The sequence below is a fragment of the Bemisia tabaci genome, chromosome 2, assembly GCF_918797505.1.
Source record: "Bemisia tabaci chromosome 2, PGI_BMITA_v3".
Lineage (NCBI taxonomy): Eukaryota > Metazoa > Arthropoda > Insecta > Hemiptera > Aleyrodidae > Bemisia > Bemisia tabaci.
Genome location: NC_092794.1, coordinates 1,389,295 through 1,411,869, shown reverse-complemented (window position 1 = coordinate 1,411,869; position 22,575 = coordinate 1,389,295). Strand labels below are relative to the sequence as shown.

At 40.3% G+C, this 22,575-nt stretch overlaps 1 protein-coding gene across 1 annotated transcript in view; it reads right to left on the bottom strand.

The window, feature by feature from the left end:
* Window positions 1–8,010, bottom strand: part of Smg5 (Smg5 nonsense mediated mRNA decay factor) — a 68,293-nt gene extending 60,283 nt beyond the window's left edge. Inside the window, 1 exon segment of the mRNA XM_072296511.1 lies at window positions 7,695–8,010. Coding sequence (XP_072152612.1) covers window positions 7,695–7,768 — 74 coding nt within the window. The 5' untranslated portion in view covers window positions 7,769–8,010.
* Window positions 8,011–22,575: the final 14,565 nt, after the last annotated feature.

Below are 22,575 nucleotides of genomic sequence, written 5' to 3'. Positions count from 1 at the left end.
TTGCCCCTCCTTAAGGGAGGCGGGGGGCCCCCAACTTTTTTTTTTCAAATGGTAGCCCCTATCATGTGTGGAAAGAACATTAAAAACTAAGAATTTTGGCGCAAACCGCAGATCAATATCTTTATTGGCAGCTTAGAGGCAGCTTTATGTAGAGTAATATTACTCTTATATTTTGCTATTATTATTGAATTGTATTATTTACTAGCAACCCTTGCGTGCTTTGCATGTAGCAGTATGTGCAGGCTGAATGTTGGGAACAATCTCCACAAAATCCCAGCGAAGCTAAATTACATTAACTTGAGCCCTCATTTATCCCTGTTCCCTTCAAAGGATGAGGGTGTTCTGATTTTTGAAAGGAAATATACTCTTAAAATTCTGATTTTAAGAGTATATTTCCGATCACAATTTTGAAGTCTATCAAAATCAGAACATCCTCATTCTCATACCTTTAAAAGCAATCGAGACACAAGGAATACTTATCGTGTATCCCCTTAATTTGGCCGCCGTCTTCCAAGATGGCCGCTAAAAGCTGATTTTCGTGATTTTCTTATTTTATGGCGTCTCTAATTTGTCTATTCCCATTAAATTTAACAGAATTATTCATGAACTTGTCTCAAACGAGGCAAAATCGAGACTTGAGTCCAGTTGGGTCAGTCCATGCTAACTGGTTCCACTTTGAAAAAGTGACCCCTTCAGAATTTGATGACATTTGGCATACTTAGCGTACATGCATACCTTCGCAAAAATCCTAAATTTTAAATTGATTCGACCACCCGTTGGGCTTTTAAAAGACACTGACAGTTCGCAAAAGTTGGCCTCTTTCGAGGGATGCCATGACTTTATTGATATGTAACTTGACGTGTGACTTGATGTGTAAATTTAAGGTGCTTAAATTTGACCATTTGAATTTCGTTTTTTTTTAACTTTTCCCGAAATTTCGGGACTTGAAAACGTAATTTTGAAGTAATTTTGAACTTACTGAGATAATGTTGAGGCAAAGTTAGGGGACTTTGGCGCATTTCGCGGGAAAAATCGTATGACCCTTGAATTGACGTATATGGGGGTCCGAGCCCCCCTCCCCCCCTTAAAATTAGCTTTGAAGTGATTTCTCTGAGTTTTACTTAAAAGTGCTTACAATATGGTGAATTCTCCCGTTTCATTTTTTTCTTTACAGTAATTCGGACCGGAGTTTTTATTTATTGAAAATAGGTCAAATTTGACCTTTGAACTATCATAACTCGGTCAAAAATTAAGATATTGATCTGCGGTTGGCGCCAAAATTCTTAGTTTTTAATGTTCTTTCCACACATGATAGGGGTTACCATTTGAAAAAAAAAAGTTGGGGGGCCCCCCCGCCCCCCTGAAGGAGGGGCAACAATTTTGACCCCCCTAAAAATGGTCCTCTTTGAGACAGAAACATTCCCAAAGTTCCGTTTTTCTATCTCCAAGCCGTTCAAATGTTAGAGAGGGGGGGAGCGGAACCTTTGTAACACACCCTATATGTTCATTACGACACTTCCGAGTCCAAAACACTGATTTTTGAAATCGGACAATTAGGGGGAGGGGGAGGGGGTGGAGGTCATAGTCAAAACTTTGAACAGACGTTTCTCGTGAACTGTTTTTCGTAGACAGATGATCTTGACTCAACATTTAGAGAAAATCATCATTTTTCAGGTGATATATACGAAATCGGTCCATTTTTAAAATTTCATCTATTGTTGCCACGTTGCCGTAGCTCAAATTTTCAATTTTTCACATTTTTAGCTGTGGTGTTAAGGGGATCGTACCAAAAATAACAAAACTATTTTCCTATTAAATTGGACCATTTAGGCTTTAAAACAAGCAGAAGTTCATCCTTGGGAAACAATTTGGAGCGGAGCTATGATTTTTGAAAGTTGACGCGGCGTGCAGAGACCTAGTATGTCTAAGTCCTAAGCACAAGCACGGTTGGTTTTAAAAAATTTTAATTTTTCTGATGACCACCCGCGATTTTTTTGGATACAAGTGTCGAGAAAGGTCTTTAGATTGGGGGATTGAAAACCGCAAAATCGTAAGTGGGGCCGTTTTTTTAAATTCGACTTTTTCTATTTTTAAGGGTAAAATGGCGGCAAAAGGCAATGTGTGACCACCAAAACCCACCGCCATCTGGTCAAATTAAGTTAAAATTCTATGTATGTTAGTCCTTGACATGTAAATGAGTGTCCTCAAAAGTTTCAAACCCTCCCTCAAAGAATTGCACCCCCTCATGCGGTGTTGCCAAGTTAAAAACCCGATAATGACGCGGCTGACGGGGCGATGTAGATTTTGAATTGCGATCATCACCAAAAATCATGAAAACACTCACCATTATACACTGTGTGGATAGTTTTAGATTCAATTCGATAAAATCGTACGCAGTTGCCATATTTTCGTTTTTTAAAATTGCAAAATTTGGCCAGAAAATGTCAATTTTTTCATTTGATTAAAACCAGTAAATGCTTATTTTTCAGCGACTTTATCAAAATACGGAGCTTTAATTTCTTTTAAAGGAAATTCAAGATTTATCAATTAAAAAGGTACTTTTCGTCCTGTATGCAGGTTTGCCAAAACTTATGAGCAGCAATAAAAATGCCCTCTGTACGGGAGATGAATCTTGGGCGGTCTAGATTTGATATGGGTGTACTCTTTTTACATACTAAATAAGATAGGAGTTATCTTTTCTTCTCTTTGTAAAATTTAAGTGAAAAATTGTTCAAATTTTACTTTTTGATTCCGAAGCAAATTCTGAGAACCTCAAAAAATCGCTCGCACAGTTAATACACGGGAATGAATAAGCAAACCTATCTCGGTCATGAACCTCTAAACTTCATTTCCCACGCTACGATACTTTTGCTGTTACTTTAAATTTTTCGAAATCTGGAACAAATTGATAAAACACGCTTTTATCATTTGTGAACCCTGAAGTTTATTCTCTTTATAGCTGGACTTTAAGAGATCGGGGCTTCAATTATTTGCGAACATCAGTAAATTTCTAAACGGTTCGTGTTTACTACTTACTCGTGAATTAACAACTGTTTTCCCTCATTTTTCTTTGGATATTAAGGGGGGGGGGGGGTGTCCAAATGTTACACTTTCAGTCAGGAACAATAACATCAGGATTATTTTCGAGCCAAATCCGCTCGTCGATTTGTGTGTACTTATTTTCATAGATCAGCTGCGTTCCCTAATTGAAGTTCAGTGACTTTGACAACGTCTCATTGTACGTAATAAATTCTTCAATTAATAGTCTATCAATTGATAATGTCGCTGAAAAATAAGCATTTACTGGTTTTAATCAAATGAAAAAATTGACATTTTCTGGCCAAATTTTGCAATTTTAAAAAACGAAAATATGGCAACTGCGTACGATTTTATCGAATTGAATCTAAAACTATCCACACAGTGTATAATGGTGAGTGTTTTCATGATTTTTGGTGATGATCGCAATTCAAAATCTACATCGCCCCTTCAGCCGCGTCATTATCGGGTTTTTAACTTGGCAACACCGCATGAGGGGGTGCAATTCTTTGAGGGAGGGTTTGAAACTTTTGAGGACACTCATTTACATGTCAAGGACTAACATACATAGAATTTTAACTTAATTTGACCAGATGGCGGTGGGTTTTGGTGGTCACACATTGCCTTTTGCCGCCATTTTACCCTTAAAAATAGAAAAAGTCGAATTTAAAAAAACGGCCCCACTTACGATTTTGCGGTTTTCAATTCCCCAATCGAAAGTCTTTCTCGACACTTGTATCCAAAAAAATCGCGGGTGGTCATCGGAAAAATTAAAATTTTTTAAAACGAACCATGTAAGATCATCCATACCCCCAACCGACCATGAATCATGACGTTTTGGATTTTTATTCTCATTACCGGCGGTTGCATCTCGCCACGACAAACCGTTCACGAGATATGCCAGTTAAAGTTTTAACTCTGACCCCCTTTCCCTCCCCTTTCTTTCCTTTTATTCGTCCGATTTGGAAAATCATCAGCGTTTTGGATTCTGAGATCAGGCCGAGGTGGAAAATGGCCGATTTTGAATATAGTCCTCTCAACGTCCAGCTGGAAGAAAGCCACGAAAATCAGAGAGACCTAGGAAAAACGAGGCTAAGGTGCTGATTTCCAAATAGCGGCCCAAGGCAAGAACAAAATCCATTTTGTTCGAAAGTTTCGTTATGACGTGTCAAGTTACACATCAATAAAGGCATGGCATCCCTCGAAAGAGGCCAACTTTTGCGAACTGTCAGTGTCCATTAAAAGCCCAACGGGTGGTCGAATTAATTTAAAATTTAGGATTTGTGCGAAGGTATGCATGTACGCTAAGTATGCCAAATGTCATCGAATTCTGAAGGGGTCACTTTTTCAAAGTGGAACCAGTTAGCATGGACTGACCCAACTAGACTCAAGTCTCGATTTTGCCTCGTTTGAGACAAGTTCATGAATAATTCTGTTAAATTTAATGAGAATAGACAAATTAGAGACGCCATAAAATAAGAAAATCACGAAAATCAGCTTTTAGCAGCCATCTTGGAAGACGGCGGCCAAATTAAGGGGATACACGATAAGTATTCCTTGTGTCTCGATTGCTTTTAAAGGTAGGAGAATAAGGATGTTCTGATTTTGATAGACTTCAAAATTGTGATCGGAAATATACTCTTAAAATCAGAATTTTAAGAGTATATTTCCTATCAAAAATCAGAACACCCTCATCCTTTGAAGGGAACAGGGATAAATGAGGGCTCAAGTTAATGTAATTTAGCTTCGCTGGGATTTTGTGGAGATTGTTCCCAACATTCAGTCTGCACAGACTGCTACGTGCAAAGCACGCAAGGGTTGCTAGTAAATAATACAATTCAATAATAATAGCAAAATATAAGAGTAATATTACTCTATATAAAGCTGCCTCTAGGCTGCCTATAAAGATATTGATCTGCGGTTTGCGCCAAAATTCTTTTCTTTTTTTTTTTTTTCTTTTTTTTTTGAGTTTTGTGGCTTCTATTCCTTTGTATTATTTTGATAGGAATCTGCAGTCATCTATAGACAGAGGAGGTTATATTAAAGCTAAGAAGGATTTGAAAGAATAAGAATGTACAATAGAATTTTTTTAAGGTTTTTAGAGAGTTGGGTGGGTAAATAGTAAAAGTAAGAATCCCCTACACCAGCTTCACGCTAAGAGGCTCGACATAGCGACTAATAAGAAAATGATTGACTGAGCCATGGAGAACATACCAAGTGAAGCCAAAATTCTTAGTTTTTAATGTTCTTTCCACACATGATAGGGGCTACCATTTGAAAAAAAAAAAAGTTGGGGGCCCCCCGCCCCCCTTAAGGAGGGGCAACAATTTTGACCCCCCTAAAAATGGTCCTCTTTGAGACAGAAACATTCCCAAAGTTTCGTTTTTCTATCTCCAAGCCACCGTTCAAAAGTTAGAGGGGGGGGGGGAGCGGGACTTTTGGAACACCCTGTATGACCGTCATGGCTAGTCGAAGGGCTGCGCCCCCTGGACCCCCAGTCACTCGCTACGCGAGTGACATTCAGTTCGCTCCGCGAACCATTTACAAGTAGTTGGACATTTGATCACTACGATATTTACATTTTGGAGACTCCCCAGATACAAATGATTTTGTCACCGGCACGTCCCATCATTTGAACATTAATAAATATGTGGAGATGAAGCAATGATGGGTATCGATCATTTCTTCAAAATCGCATTTGAATGGGACAGCAGTCTCATCGGGTGGAGGAAAGTGACAAACGTGGATCTCCTTCCACGATTTGACTCACTGAAATAGCAATAGTTCGTCTTTACTTCTGAACAAGATTATCGGTGACGTAGGGATCTAAAAACTGCTCAAAAATAGTATAGTTCGAGTTCCGAATCGCTGTTAGCCCACTTGTGTTTTTTCCTTATAGTTTCATTCCATACAAATTTCTCTGATGTTCTTCTTTCATTCTCTCTGATTGCATAGGTAATTATATTTTTTTTTTTTTTTTTTGGAAAAGAGGTGAGACAAGAAGGGGATCAAGGCTTCCTTGAAATTTCCTGATTAAGGGGAGGAAAGAGTTAAGCAAACCTGACGTAGATTAGAATTGGTGCTTAGCGCCAATTTTTCAGAAAATATCAAATGGAAGCGGCAAGGAGCACTGATTATAGACGAATCTTCAGAGGGGTCCCCTTTCTTTTTTTATAAACGGAGGCACCCCCAAATATTAAGTCGATATATCAAGTGAGGCATTCGGGGGAGGGGGGAAGTAAAGAGGCGCCATACGGAAGGGGATAATGGAAGGAGAGGGTGAAGCACTGCCTTACGTAGAATAAAATATTTGCTTGAAAGAGAAAACAATGAATATCTACTAAAGATTTTCTAAAATATCTGAGCTGAAAGTATGAAATTAGAAAAACAGAACTGTTCATGTTCAATACTCGTCTCTTCTTCTTTTCATGTTTTCCATTTTGTAACATCTGTGTCCACTTACAATTATTACTTTAAAATAGCTTTCGATCTAATACATTTGATGCTTCAAACGGTACTACTTAATTAGTTTTAATGACATTTCCGGAAGAATCATGGGTTTTCCCAGGAAGGAGGCCTCTCGTCCTTTCCAGACTCTACTGTTGCCAGATATGCTGCTTACCCAGCACTAATCCCCTTTCAAATCTATGTAAAGTACTCACATTATCCCACAATCTAGCAACGCCAGACTGGAATATTAGGTGGAATGAACGAAAAGGTAAAATTGAGCAGAATGATCTTGATCTTAGTTGGTAAGAGCTGTTGTAAGCTTGTTTATATAGAGGATCATGCCAAGGTGCCCACAAGGAGTGTGTGCCCTGTTCAATTTCCTATTTTTTTCTTGCTTCAATCTCGTCTATGGATGCTGATCAAAAGTTATCATTGCGTCAACTTTCAACAAGCCACCGTTTTCGCTCGGTCTGCAGGGAAAGTGTAAATATATAATTAAATTAATAGGATCGATAATTAGTTGCATAAATGATGGTAGTTGGGCGATGAAGAGTTACAGAGACCCCTCATTTCAGCACATCGAGTACGGTTGGGGACTTTGGGTGCGTGTAAATTACGTCAACAGGAAAACGGATCAGCAGCAGAGCGACAGTCTTATCTTGGATTCCACACGCGTTAACTGTCCACCATTAAAATCAGCTATTTTTCTTTCTCCCACTCTATTGTTCTAACCAGACAGTGTTGTGATATCAGTTGTCCAGTCCTTAAAATTATTGACACTTCAATTGCAGATTATGCAAAAACGGTGCTTTGTAGAAAGTTGGCGCATAAGACTTTCGATCAACATCCATAGACGAATTTAAAAAATAAGAAATCGAACAGGGCACACACTCCCGGGAGGAGGGTGCAGGGTCCTTTACATATTACGTCATTTTCACTCTTTCCGCAATCAAAGAATAATACACCTACAAGGGTCACAGAAACTTGATGCCTAAAATTTGGAGTAACTCAGAAAATGAGGACGATAATTCAATAAAATTCAGTACGCCAGAAAACTAGAGATTTGTTCTATGAGGACCTATAAATTTGGATGAAATGATTGGCTCGCTTTAATAAGGGTCAGTGACAAGCCTTTCAGGATACCCATAATGGATTACAACATCCATTTTCTATCGTAGGATAAAAATAGGGACCTTGAAAACACTTACTTGTATAGTTTTCTCGTATGGTCACAATTGTCATTATTGCTTGTTTCCACAGTAGAAGAATACAATTTCTTCATCGTATCAACTCATTGCTTGGTCTGTCCGGCCTTACGAACCTCCACAAGTCCACAATCTATTTTTATTTTGCGCACATGGATGGAGAAGATAGAGTACCCTAGAGCCCTTGGAGCCCTTTAAAATTGAGAGTCAAGACAATGTGAATATTGTGAATCCATTTCTGATTGGTTCCCGTGTTTTAGGCTTTCACAGTGTCACAAACAGGAATACGGGAATAAAGATTACATTTTCACCGATTGCAAAGATTATAATAAACGGAATTGTCTCTGGGTATGGCCAGAGACAAGGTATGGCTATGGAACGCCGTTTTTGTGTCCAAACCTAAAACCTCGAGAGACATACAGGAAAATGGCGAGTACACCATAGAGTGAGAACACGGTGCAACTCCCGAGAACACAGCCGAAACTGTCCGATAACACAACGAAGCTTCTGAGAAATCAGTCAAAGCTCTGAGAAAACAGTCAAAGCTCTGAGAAAACACCATACAGGGTGTTCCCAAAGTCCAGCCCCCCCCCCCTCACTAACTTTTGAACGGTACGAGATAGAAAAATGAAACTTTGGGAATGTTCATAACTCAAAGGGGACCATCTTTTCGGGGGGGGGGGGGGGGGGGTGTTAACATTTTGGTCTTCCTTCAGGAGGGGGTCGGGGGGCCTCGATTTTTTTTGTCAAATGGCCACCCCTATCTTGTGATACCTCATTCAAAAGAGCATAGAAAACTAAGAATTTTAGCGCAAACCGCGGATCAATATCTTGATTTTTGACCGTATTATGATAGGTCAAAGGCCAAATTTGACCTTTTTTTCCAAAGATTATAACTCCAGTTCAAATTGTCGCAAAGAAAAAAATGAAACGGGAAAATTTACCTAAGTGTGTCCGCTTTTAAGTAAAAATTGCAGTAAACTTCGAACTAATTTTAAGGGGGGGGGGGGGGTCGGACCCTCAAATACGTCAATTCAAAGGTCACTCAATTTCCCCGCGAAATAAGCCAATTCCCCCTAGATTTGCCTCCACATAATTTTAGTAGGGTCAAAATTAGTTCAACATTACGTTGGCAAGCCCCCAAATTTTGGGGAAAGTTCAAAAAAACGAAATTTCAGGTGAATAAAGTCGACCGTTGAAATTTCGTTTTTTTGAACTTTTCCCGAAATTTGGGGGCTTGCCAACGTAATGTTGAACTGATTTTGACCCTACTAAAATTATGTGGAGGCAAATCTAGGGGGAATTGGCTTATTTCGCGGGGAAATTGAGTGACCTTTGAATTGACGTATTTGGGGGTCCGACCCTCCCCCCCTTAAAATTAGTTCGAAGTTTACTGCAATTTTTACTTAAAAGCGAACACACTTTGGTAAAGGACCCTACAACAAAACGGCCAAATCGGCCTAAACACGGAATCGTACGATTTTCTCAGGGATGATAGAGGGTCTTCCCAGACACTCAAAACTGGTCATATTTTTTGCCTAACCCCCAGGGAAAAGGGGGGGATGGGGGTCAAAGTCAAAGCCTTTAAATTAGCATAACTTCTCAACGGTTTGTCGTAGAAAGATGATCTTGGTGTCAAAATTTCCAAAAATATGAGAGCTTTCAGAATATATGTATGAAATTAATAAAATTTTAAAATTTGACCCACTTTTGGGGCATTTTACAAGGCCCCCCTTTCGTAAATTTTCGTTTTTTGAGATTTTCGATTGTTCGGTTCGCACGAATCAAAACAAAAACAATTTCAAATGAAAGTAGAGCGTTTAAGCTTTAAAACAAACTCAAGATGATCTTGGGGAAACGATTAGAAGCGGAGTTATAAGTCTTCAAAGTTGACGCGGCGCGCGGGAACCTTGTATGTTCCGAGTCTCAGGTCACCTGCGCGCCCCGGATTGCCTACAGGTTGCAAGTTTTTGTGTTTTTATGCTTCTGTAGGTCATTTTTAATGTAAATCATTCAATGAAGATAGTTGAATCAGAATTTTTTAATTTTACACAATGGGCCTTCGGCGAGGTACACCACATTGACGTCAAAAAATTTTAACTGCGTTTCAAATAGCCCCCTCAAGCATAACTGAGACTTGTTTTGAAGCTCAAAGCGCGTCTGCTTCTACAAGAAACTATTTGGCTTTACCAAGTGAGTTCCGTCAAGCGCTGTAGCTTATAGCTCAATTAAAAAATTTTAAAATTAGGGGTACCCCAAAATTTGGCATCAATGGGTTATAATTTCTAAATGGTTCAGTTCTGTATGGAGCATATGTATATTTGAACTGAGGGTCCATGGTTTCTTCTAAATTATAAGAGCAGAATCGTCATCGTCTACAAATGTTTAATGAGGTATGATGGACATAATGGTTGATACTCTAAGCCCCCTCTCGCTCCTCCTGCAAAATTAAAAAAATTCGATTATTCTATCTTCATTGAATGATTTACATTAAAAATGACCTACAGAAGAATAAAAATATAGAAACTTGCAACCTGCAGGCAATCCGGGGCGCGCAGGTGACCTTGAGACTCGGAACATACAAGGTTCCCGCGCGCCGCGTCAACTTTGAAGACTCATAACTCCGCTTCTAATCCTTTCCCCAAGATTATCTTGAGCTTGTTTTAAAGCTTAAACGCTCTACTTTCATTTGAAATTGTTTTTGTTTTGATTCGTGCGAACCGAACAATCGAAAATCTCAAAAAACGAAAATTTACGAAAGGGGGGCCTTGTAAAATGCCCCAAAAGTGGGTCAAATTTTAAAATTTTATTAATTTCATACATATATTCTGAAAGCTCTCATATTTTTGGAAATTTTGACACCAAGATCATCTTTCTACGACAAACCGTAGAGAAGTTATGCTAATTTAAAGGCTTTGACTTTGACCCCCATCCCCCCCTTTTCCCTGGGGGTTAGGCAAAAAATATGACCAGTTTTGAGTGTCTGGGAAGACCCTCTATCATCCCTGAGAAAATCGTACGATTCCGTGTTTAGGCCGATTTGGCCGTTTTGTTGTAGGGTCCTTTTCCCGTTTCATTTTTTTCTTTACGATAATTTGAACCGGAGTTATGATTTTTTAAAAAAAGGTCAAATTTGACCTTTGACCTATCATAACACGGTTAAAAATCAATATATTGATCCGCGGTTTGCGCCAAAATTCTTAGTTTTTTATGTTCTTTTATTGAATGAGATATCACAAAATAGGGGTTGCCATTTGACAAAAAAAAAATCGGAGCCCCCCGACCCCCTCCTGAAGGAAGACCAAAATGTTACCCCCCCCCCCCCCCCCCCGAAAAGATGGTCCCCTTTGAGATATGAACATTCCCAAAGTTGCATTTCTCTATCTCGTACCGTTCAAAAGTTAGAGGGGGGGGGGGGCTGGACTTTTGGAATACCCTGTATGGTGTTTTCTCGGAGCTTTCACTGTTTTCTCAGAAGCTTCGTTGTGTTCTTGGACAGTTTCGGCTGTAGTCTCGGGATTTGCACCGTGTTCTTGACATTTTCCTGTGTGTTCTCTCGAGGTGAGGTTTGGACACAAACGGCGTTCCATAGTTCCATACGGGATATCCCCTCTATTTTGGCCTCACTTTGAGAGCTTTTTTTGAACTCGGGAGTTGATTTCAGAAAAAACCAGTGGCACCATCGTGTTTCTCGCGAACTGTTAATTATGAAACAACAGTCAAATCGCAAATCCCGCACACATGCAACATCTCCATAAATACTTAAATTTCATAATATGCAATGGCTGACTGGCCGCAAATCCAAGTTATCTCTAGAAACCAAACTGCTCCTCTACAAGTCAATGTTGAGGCCGGTTTGGAGTTATGGCTGCCAGTTATGGGCTGTGTAGCCAAGTCAAATTTAAAAAAGATAGAAGTCATACAGATGAAAATATTACGAAGCATTTCAAAAGCTAGATGGTATTAGAGGAACGCAGATATTCGCGCCGACCTCAACATTGATTCTGTAGAGAACTACATAAATGTATTAACAAAAATGTATAACTCGTACGAAATTAGGCTGCATAGCCATCCCAACCCAGAAGCGCTTGCACTTCTGGAAACGGACCAATGCACCCGCTGATTAAAACGTCGCAAACCCCACGAGCTTGGAATTCAAGGGTTCTCAAAATTATCTTTCCTTTAAACTGATGGGCCTCCTTGTGCTTTTCTAACGCAATCAGAGGTTCTTGGGTTTTTTATTTTGACCGGGTTCGGTCATCCGCATTCCAAGTTAAAACTAGTTGAAACAAAAAGACATTTTTACTTCGAAGCAAAATTGTTTTATTTTTTCCTAGAGTCCCTTTATACTGAGAGTCAAGACAACACCCCTCATGGAGTCACAAACGGGAATAAAGATTACAGAAATTGAACGTTCTTCGTAATCTTTGATCGACCCATTCTTAAATTCCTTTCTCCGTTCCTTCTCTCATTCCGTTTGTTCCTTGCCGAACCCGGAATTCCCTGGTCCATTCCATATTATAATCTTTGCAATTGGTGAAAATGTACTCTTTATTCCCGTTTGTGACACTGTGAAGGCCTAAAATACAGGAACCAATCAGAAATGAATTCACATTGTCTTGACTCTCAATATAAAGGGACTCTATTTTTTCACGGGAACCATTCAGAAATGGATTCACATTAATGTCTTGACTCTCAATATAAAGGGACTCTATTTTTTCCCTCCTCATTTTTCAGAGGGTGTTTCTCTTTTTATATAAATTAAAATGTGTGTGACATAGTATAAGTTTATCTTATAAGTTAAATCTAAGTTTTTTTAAAGATGTAACTTTACATCTAAAAACATTCTGTACATATTATAACTCTTGTACAAAAAAAAAAAAAAGCATAGTCTTGGCAACAGTGCAGCGGACATTTACTGTGTCGCGCGTGTATTTCCCTGTGTTGCGCGCGCGTTTTAGGTAGAGTCCCTTTATACTAAGAGTCAAGACAATTTGAATCCATTTCTGATTGGTTCCCGTATTTTAAGCCTCCACAGTGCCACAAACGGGAATAAAGATTACATTTTCACCAATTGCAAAGATTATAATATGGAATGGACCAGGGAATTACGGGTTCGGCAAGGAACAAACGGAATGAGAGGAGGAACGGAGAAAGGCATTTGAGAATGGGCCGATCAAAGATTACAAAAAACGTTCAATTTCTGTAATCTTTATTCCCGTTTGTGACATCCATGAGCCGAATTGTCTTGACTCTCATTCCTCGGTCCATTCCAGATTATACTCTTTGCAATTGGGGAAAATGTAATCTTTATTCCCGTTTGTGACACTACTGTGGAGGGTATGAAGGGCCGTTTGTAAGGCCTTGTCTCGACGGCGCAACTGTTGAGGGAAGCTGGCGCAACTGTTGAAGGAAGGAAGTGTCTCAAAAATGTTTCACATTTATAAGAGAAACTTTCAAGGTCAGAAACCTGGAACCTCAACAGTTGTTTACCTTCTTAGTATTTTGGATTGATAAACGCTGGTTACACGTGAAGCTGGAGTTTATTACGGGTGTTTTATTCCGGAGCGGTTATCACTTCGAAATATTTGTATACATTTCAGTATTAATTTTATATTTTCGTTTGTAGCATATCACTACAGCAAGAAAATAAAATTTTATCGAATATATTTTCTTTTTATCCAAATCTGTGTTATGTTATTGTTTTTTGTTTTATATATACCTGGTCGAAATAACGCAAAATATTCACCTCCCGTTCATAATTATCAGTTCAGTTACCTCAATTGACATCGTTTAACCTAAAAATATTAATGTTGTTCAAATATTCCCGCCTAAAAGTTCCAGGAACACATGCTTGTGCGTCGAGACAGGGAACTTCGGTTGTTGCAACAAACTCGTAACAGTTGCACCTGATTCCCTCACCAGTTGCGCCGTCGAGACAAGGCCTAACTAAAGATACGAATGTTGGCAATACATAAGAAATGATGTAACATATGAAATATTCAAAATATATATGAAATTTTGAAATATATGTACGAAACTGTCGCAATATATAAGAAATGTGTCAATATTTAGAAAATCGACTCCAAAATATATGGCGAAAATCGTGCAATATATAAGAAATCGACTTCACAATATATATGGCGAAATTCGTGCGATATACAGGGTAATCCATAAGTCCTTTCCATCACCTCTAAATTTTACCTAATTGAGGCAAAGATTTGAAACTTGGGGGATGTTCTTAAGTTAAAGGGAGCTACTTTCTGGCCCGTCAGCCTCAGTGGTGTAGTGGTTAAGGCAGTTCGCTGCCAGCACTGAGGTCCCGGGTTCAATCCCCGGAGGTGACTGATATTTGAGGACACTCAAATATCAGTCATCGTGACTGTGGATGACTATGCCACTCCAATACCCTGACCCTTCGAGGTTACAGGGTGCGGGAGGGACATAGTCACCCAGTAAGTAATCCGTCTGCACTGTTCGACTGGGTTGTGAAAAATCGGTTATCACTCGTAGTGTGCGCGACTGCCAGCGCTACCTATCAGTGTAGATTGCAACAACACAGTCCAACTCGGTGGAGGCATGGCCGTGCTCCGAAAGTCCGTGCTCTGCAGCGTCTGCCACAGTCTTTGATAAGACCTTCCGTTGGCTATCAGACGGCCGCTGAGCCTTGCGGGAATATAATTGATACTCAATGTGTCAATAGTACGAAGATAAGTTAAGGAGTACGGTCCAACTTCGGGGTGCACGACGGCAGTTGCCAGTTGCCTTGGCCCCTTGAGGGCGCCTCGCCGGCCAGCCCGGCCTTACTTACTTACTTACTTACTTACTTTCTGGCCCCCTAAAAGAGGTTGTTCCAAAAACGCCGATTTTGGCCCCCCCCCTGGATTTGGCCCAAACTTTGCTCAGATGTTGTACTAAGTGTCCCCGATGCTTGGGCAAAATTTCAGCCCCCTCGGATAATTAGGGGGGAGGGGGCAGGGGGGCAAAGTTGCAATTTTTTTAAAACTTTAAAAATCGATATCTCGCGTACGGTTTGAGTGTAAGTGTTGCGGTTTGCGCTAAAAAACGTTAAAAAATATTTTCTACAAGATTATAAATGCTGTTTGCACGGTTGCGTAATTTATCGCGGTCATAAATCGATTTTTTCGATTTTGACGTTTCGACTTTTTTTAGTTTTTCGCCTCTCCTCTCTTTGGAATCGTTGCTACGTGAATGAAAACCTGTTGAGGTGATTCTCCATAAAATTCTGCATCTAATACACTTTGTTTGACCTTGGGGAAACGATTCGTTCGTGAGTTACAGCGATTTTTCTGCGCGTTACCGGTTACGCGCGGGCGGCATATCGGCGGCGCTCCATCCCGCGCGGACAAGGCAGAGGTTGTTTCACCGCTATAGAGCCTCATATTCATGCTGTAGGCTGTAATTATCGATATTTTCTCCTCCCCCACCCTTCCCCTCCAATAAATATTTTTTTTATACTTCGTTATACAGGGTATGCCAGACCACCCGTAACAGGTCTTTTTCTCGGTTGGTTTAGGTAGTACGAAGTGGGGGACTGCGGGGTTGAACAGGGAATTGACCCCAAGGAATCCGAATTTCACGGCCCCGAAACCCCCCATGCCCCCCTTGGGAGGTAAAGAGGGGGTCACGATCCCAAAAGTCGGGAGACATTGTGCCTCCCCCTTTTACCCCCCGAGGGTGGCTAGGGGGGTTTCGGGGCCGTGAAATTCGGATTCCTTGGGGTCAATTCCCTGTTCAACCCCGCAGTCCCCCACTTCGTACTACCTAAACCAACCGAGAAAAAGACCTGTTACGGGTGGTCTGGCATACCCTGTATAACGAAGTATAAAAAAAATATTTATTGGAGGGGAAGGGTGGGGGAGGAGAAAATATCGATAATTACAGCCTACAGCATGAATATGAGGCTCTATAGCGGTGAAACAACCTCTGCCTTGTCCGCGCGGGATGGAGCGCCGCCGATATGCCGCCCGCGCGTAACCGGTAACGCGCAGAAAAATCGCTGTAACTCACGAACGAATCGTTTCCCCAAGGTCAAACAAAGTGTAGTAGATGCAGAATTTTATGGAGAATCACCTCAACAGGTTTTCATTCACGTAGCAACGATTCCAAAGAGAGGAGAGGCGAAAAACTAAAAAAAGTCGAAACGTCAAAATCGAAAAAATCGATTTATGACCAAGATAAATTACGTAACCGTGCAAACAGCATTTATAATCTTGTAGAAAATATTTTTTAACGTTTTTTAGCGCAAACCGCAACACTTACACTCAAACCGTTCGCGAGATATCGATTTTTAAAGTTTTAAAAAAATTGCAACTTTGCCCCCCTGCCCCCTCCCCCCTAATTATCCGAGGGGGCTGAAATTTTGCCCAAGCATCGGGGACACTTTGTACAACATCTGAGCAAAGTTTGGGCCAAATCCAGGGGGGGGGGGCCAAAATCGGCGTTTTTGGAACAACCTCTTTTCCGGGGAGCCCTTAGGGGGGAGGGGGGATGGAAACCAATTATTTTTTCAATTGAGAAGACCCCTTTTGTTGTACCTTGTTCGAAAGAGCATCAAAAAAGAAAAACTTTTCGGGTGAACCAGAAGTCAATATCTCAAACCGTTTCAAAATGGCGTTCGGTTAAAATTCAAGATGGCCGGAAATTGACACCGATTGTTTGTCAATGGATTTGCGCGAAAATCGGTATCTATCTACGGGTATATTGATAGGAGAAAAATGAATTTGAAGTTAGATTTTCTAAAAAAACAACAAATTTCAAAAATGGCGGAAAAATCAGAAACTTGGGAGTTAGGGTTATTTTGGCATGAGATCAACAAATTTGAAGGTAGATTTCTAAAGAAAAAAAAAATTCCAAAAAGACCGATTTTTTTTTTTTTTTTTTTTTTTTTTTTTAGAAATCTAACTTCAAATTCGTTTTACTCCTGACAAACTACCCGTAGATACTGATTTTCGAGCAAATCCATTGACAAACAATCGGTGTCAATTTTCGGCCATCTTGAATTTTAACCGAACGCCATTTTGAAACGGTTTGAGATATTGACTTGCTGGTTTACCCGAAAAGTTTTCTTTTTTGATGCTCTTTCGAACAAGGTACAACAAAAAGGGTCTTTTCAATGGACCACTAGACAAGGTACGAATTTTAGCATTCTGATACATGCTTCTTGACCAAAATTTCACGTAAAACACGATACGCACAACGAAAATTACCGAAATCAACTCCTTACGAAGATATTCAATAATTCTGGATGCGTAAATTCAAACCACCCGCTCATGAAAACTCAATGCTCTACGTCATTCACATCGCGCGCTAAACGTTTATTATGACAGTCTTTGCGATATAAAAATCTGGCAACCTCAATCTTGACGCTTTGGCTCAGCTACAGCAAATTGCTTATTGAACAACACATGGTGGGATATGAACATTACTCGATTGAGAAGATTGCTGGAACCGTTGTAGTGCGCGTTTTGACTCACGAAGAGCTATGAGTTTCTTGTGAGCGGGAAGTTCAAAATCCGCATAACCAATGTGAAATGAAAAGGTTAATATCTTCGTTAGGAGTTGGTTTCAGTAATTTTTTATGTAAGAATTGTGTTCTACGTGCAATTCTGGTTAAGAAACATGTATCAGAATGCTTGAATTCGTACCTTGTCTAGTAGTCCATTGAAAAAATAATTGGTTTCCATCCCCCCTCCTCCCTAAGGGTTCCCCGGAAAATTTTAGGGGGCCAGAAAGTAGCTCCCTTTAACCTAAACATCCCCCAAGTTTCAAATCTTTGCCTCAATTAGGTAAAAATTTAGAGGTGGATGGAAAGGACGTATGGATTACCAGGGCCGAGTTCTATAGGACGCCGTTCTGTTGTGAGCGGGTGATTGCAGCGCATTCTCGCGTAGGACCCTAGTCAACTCAGAGGATCCTTCCCCCCGAACCTCGACTCATCAATCGCCTAGAGTCCCTTTATACCCAGAGTTAAGACAACTCGATTATCAGCTGACTGGCAGTCGGCCTTGGCTGGCCATGGAGGCCGAAACGAGTGCACCCAAACAAACGATATTGAGGGATAAGGATCAGGAATCCTGTAGAGTCCCTTTATACCCAGAGTTAAGACAACTCACTTTTGGTTGGGCCAGGGTTGGGCTGAAAGTGGCCTAAAAAAAATCCAATTCTGATTGGTTCTCGCTCATGGAGGCCGAAACGAGTGCACCAAGATGGCGGTACCTCGAATGTCAACAAGAATAATGAAAATATTACCTAATTGTGGTTTATCAAGAGTAAATTGTTATTGCCATCGGTCCAAAATGAAAATAGATTAAGAAATTATTGACAAACCAATCTCATTTTCTTTTTAATTGATCAATTTGTTGATGTTGTTGTTTTCGTGTGACATAGAGTCCCTTTATACTGAGAGTCAAGACAACACCCCTCATGGAGTCACAAACGGGAATAAAGATTACAGAAATTGAACGTTTTTCGTAATCTTTGATCGGCTCATTCTTAAATTCCTTTCTCCGTTCCTTCTTTCATTCCGTTTGTTCCTTGTCGAACCCGAAATTCCTCGGTCCATTACAGATTATAATCTTTGCAATTGGTGAAAATGTAATCTTTATTCCCGTTTGTGACACTGTGAAGGCCTAAAATCCGGTTAACCAATCAGAAATGGATTCGCATTGTCTTGACTCTCAGTATAAAGGGACTCTAGTGTGACAGACATCGCAGGATTCCTGATCCTTATCCCTCAATATCGTTCGTTTGGGTGCACTCGTTTCGGCCTCCATGGCCAGCCAAGGCCGGCTGCCAGTCAGCTGACAATCGAGTTGTCTTAACTCTGGGTATAATGGGACTAGAGTACCTGTATAGGGAGAGTAGCGACAGATCTGAAACTCCGAAAGTCCATCAGGCCTTCACCGATGCCTCCGCGAATAAAGTTAGGGCCCAAAAGGGCAGCCAACCTATGAATTTCGAATGTCCAGAGCGATTTACAAATACAATTTTTACGAACCGTCGTTTAGAAAGCATGTATTTGGTTTACTTTTTGCATAAATTTACTTATTTTTGCGAAAGAACGCTCTTTTATGTACATTCTTAGCCATCTTGGTTAGAATTGAAATCTGTAGGCTGGCAGTGAAATTTTGTGTGTTAGAAGTTGCTCAGAAGGGTGGCTGCACTTTTGGGCCCTAAGCCCTCCATGAACCGATCTGTCGCTACTCTCCCTATACAGGTACTCTAAAAAAAGGGACTCTAGAATCCTGCGATGTCTGTCACACAAAAACAACAACATCAACAAATTGATCAATTAAAACGAAAATTAGATTGGTTTGTGAATAATTTCTTAATCTATTTTCATTTTAGACCGATGGAAATAACAATTACTCTTGATAAACAACAATTAGGTAATATTTTCATCATTCTTGTTTACATTCGAGGTACCGCCATCTTGGTGCACTCGTTTCGGCCTCCATGAGCGAGAACCAATCAGAATTGGATTTTTTTTAAGCCACTTTCAGCCCAACCAAAAGTGAGTTGTCTTAACTCTGGGTATAAAGGGACTCTACAATCGCCCGCTCCAAAAGTGAGGTTAAGCCGAAGATTGAAAAATAACACATAAGGCGGCTGAATTCTTGAAAAATAAGTACATTTTTGGCGTTTTTCGACCCCTTTCGCCCCTTCGCCCACGGATGGCCCGCCTTGAATGCATGTTAAACGAAAAATTCGATTTTTTGCAGTATTATACGCGATCCTACGGATTTTAATGAAGTCTAGAGTCCCTTTATACCCAGAGTTAAGACAACTCACTTTTGGTTGGCCTGAAAGTGGCCTACAAAAAAATCCAATTCTGATTGGTTCTCGCTCATGGAGGCCGAAACGAGTGCACCAAGATGGCGGTACCTCGAATGTGAACAAGAATAATGAAAACATTACCGAATTGTGGTTTATCGAGAGTAAATTGTTATTTCCATCGGTCCAAAATGAAAATAGATTAAGAAATTATTCACAAACCAATCTCATTTTCTTTTTAATTGATCAATTTGTTGATGTTGTTGTTTTTGTGTGACAGACATCGCAGGATTCCTGATCCTTATCCCTCAATATCGTTCGTTTGGGTGCACTCGTTTCGGCCTCCATGGCCAGCCAAGGCCGGCTGCGAGTCAGCCGATAATCGAGTTGTCTTAACTCATCTGGGTATAAAGGGACTCTAATGAAGTCCAACAACTGATAACAGTAGTGAGTTGCGAGGGTCCTACGCGAGATAGCAGCACTAGTACCTGCTCACGAATTTTTACATTGGCTCTTACGGGAGTCCAGGGTCCTATAGAACTGGTCCCTGGGATTACCCTGTATATCGCACGAATTTCGCCATACATATTGTGAAGTCGATTTCTTATACAGGGTGTCTCACGAAAAACGAGCCACCTTGAATATCTGCCGAACGCGTCGGAATTTCGAAAAACGGTAAAAGACGTGTTCGTTTATATCAAGGGGGACACCTTTTGGCGTATTCGACATTTTCCCAATCCGCGGGAGGGGCGCGGGGCGGTGGGTGCCCCACCCGTAAGTCGAAATTTTCAAATGGCACCCCTACTTTTTTATTTCAGAAATCAATTTTACGCCAAAAAACAAGCTACCCTGTCCAAACCGAATGTAAATCGGACAATTTTTCAGTGATTGAGAGAGTTTGAAACATTTTTTTCATGCTTCTTTCAAAAATTTCCCACGCCCAATGGAATCGCTGTATCAAACCAAACTCTCCGCCAAAAAAATTCTTAAACATTGCACTTTCGATAAAAAAATAAAAAAAAATCTGCTGCACCCGAAATCTGGAGCACGTGGAGCCCTTCTTTACGACATTAAAATTCGTTATACCGAACATTTCCGAGGGGCGCTCATCGGAGGGAGTAGTAAGTTATAGACAAGAATTATTAATCTTTTTTCTGAAGAATAAGAAACCGTGTCCATGAAGAGGCAGTTAAGTAGAAAAACAACGCACCGCGGAAAAATAGCGTCCTCAGAAGTATCAAGGTCCGGCTCAAGTCATTGACCCCCCCCCCCCCCCCCCCCAAAAAAAAGCTAATCCATTTGTTTTTCCACTTAACTGCTTCTTCATGGACACGGTTTCTTATGCTTCAGAAAAAAGATTAATAATTCTTGTCTAAAACTTACTACTCCCTCCGATGAGCGCCCCTCGGAAATGTTCGGTATAATAACGAATTTTAATGTCGCAAAGAAGGGCTCCGCGTGCTCCAGATTTCGGGTGCAGCAGATTTTTTTTATTTTTTTATCGAAAGTGCAATGTTTAAGAATTTTTTTGGCGGAGAGTTTGGTTTGATACAGCAATTCCATTGGGCGTGGGAAATTTTTGAAAGAAGCATGAAAAAAATGTTTCAAACTCTCTCAATCACTGAAAAATTGTCCGATTTACATTCGGTTTGGACAGGGTAGCTTGTTTTTTGGCGTAAAATTGATTTCTGAAATAAAAAGTAGGGGTGCCATTTGAAAATTTCGACTTACGGGTGGGGCACCCCCCGCCCCGCGCCCCTCCCGCGGATTGGGAAAATGTCGAATACGCCAAAAGGTGTCCCCCTTGATATAAACGAACACGTCTTTTACCGTTTTTCGAAATTCCGACGCGTTCGGCAGATATTCAAGGTGGCTCGTTTTTCGTGAGACACCCTGTATATTGCACGATTTTTGCCACATATTTTGGAGTCGATTTCCTAAATATTGACACATTTCTTGTATATTGCGACAATTTCGTATATATATTTCAAAATTTCATATATATCTTGAATATTTCATATACTACACCATTTCTTATATATTGCCAACATTGGTATCTTTAGTTACAAACGGCCCTTCATAGTGGAGGCCTAAAATATGGCAACCAATTAGAAATGGATTCGCATTGTCTTAACTCTCAGTATAAAGGGACTCTAGTTTAAGCGGTTCAAGGTTTGGTCCGCAACGGCGGCGTTTCATAATCATCGTCGGTCTGGCAATTTCGCACCTCTGTAAAAGGTAAAGTCAACAACCAATCAAATTCACATTGCTTTGATTCAAACCAGCCAATCAGCGTTGGCTTTTATACTCGAATTATAATTTGAGCAAACAAGGCGGATAAAGATAGTGGTCAAATTTCGAGTTCAGCCGCCATATTAGAGGCTGTGACGCACAGAGGGTACATGCTTTGCAATGGATCGCATTCGATAGTGGGTCGATGTATCGTTTGGTTCATAACTGTCTCTGATAATCTGATAATATTACAGCATAACCTCAAACCTAATTTTTGGCATGGAGAAAAAAAAGGAGGTGTTTGCATTTCGGGCATCATGGATTTTTTTGATGATTTGATGACGTAGGTCGGTACAGCGACGTTTTCATTCTGTCGATTTTCTTGGAAATGGTGTAATTTAAGGAAAAAAGTCATTCGATAAAAAGTGCTTGATATTATATTATGAGTTGATTTAAGTAAAAAAATCGGACATTGTGGTCCGTTTTTCATATTTCGAATTCTGGATTTCGCTGGCCAGGCTGTGACGACCTACGTCACAGGGTAAACAAACCTCAAGATGCTTGCACCTCATTTTTTTTCTCTATGCAACCTGGCCAGCGAAATCCGGAATTCTAAATATGTAAACGGACCATAATGTCCGATTTTTTTACTTAAATCAACTCATTATATAATTTCAAGCAATTTTTAAAGAATGACTTTTTTCCTTAAATTACACCATTTCCAAGAAAATCGACAGGATAAACGTCGCTGTACCGACCTACGTCATCAAATCATCAAAAAAATTCCAAGATGCCCGAAATGCAAACACCTCCTTTTTTTTCCTCCATGAATTTTTGGATTTCAGCAAGGAGCGCT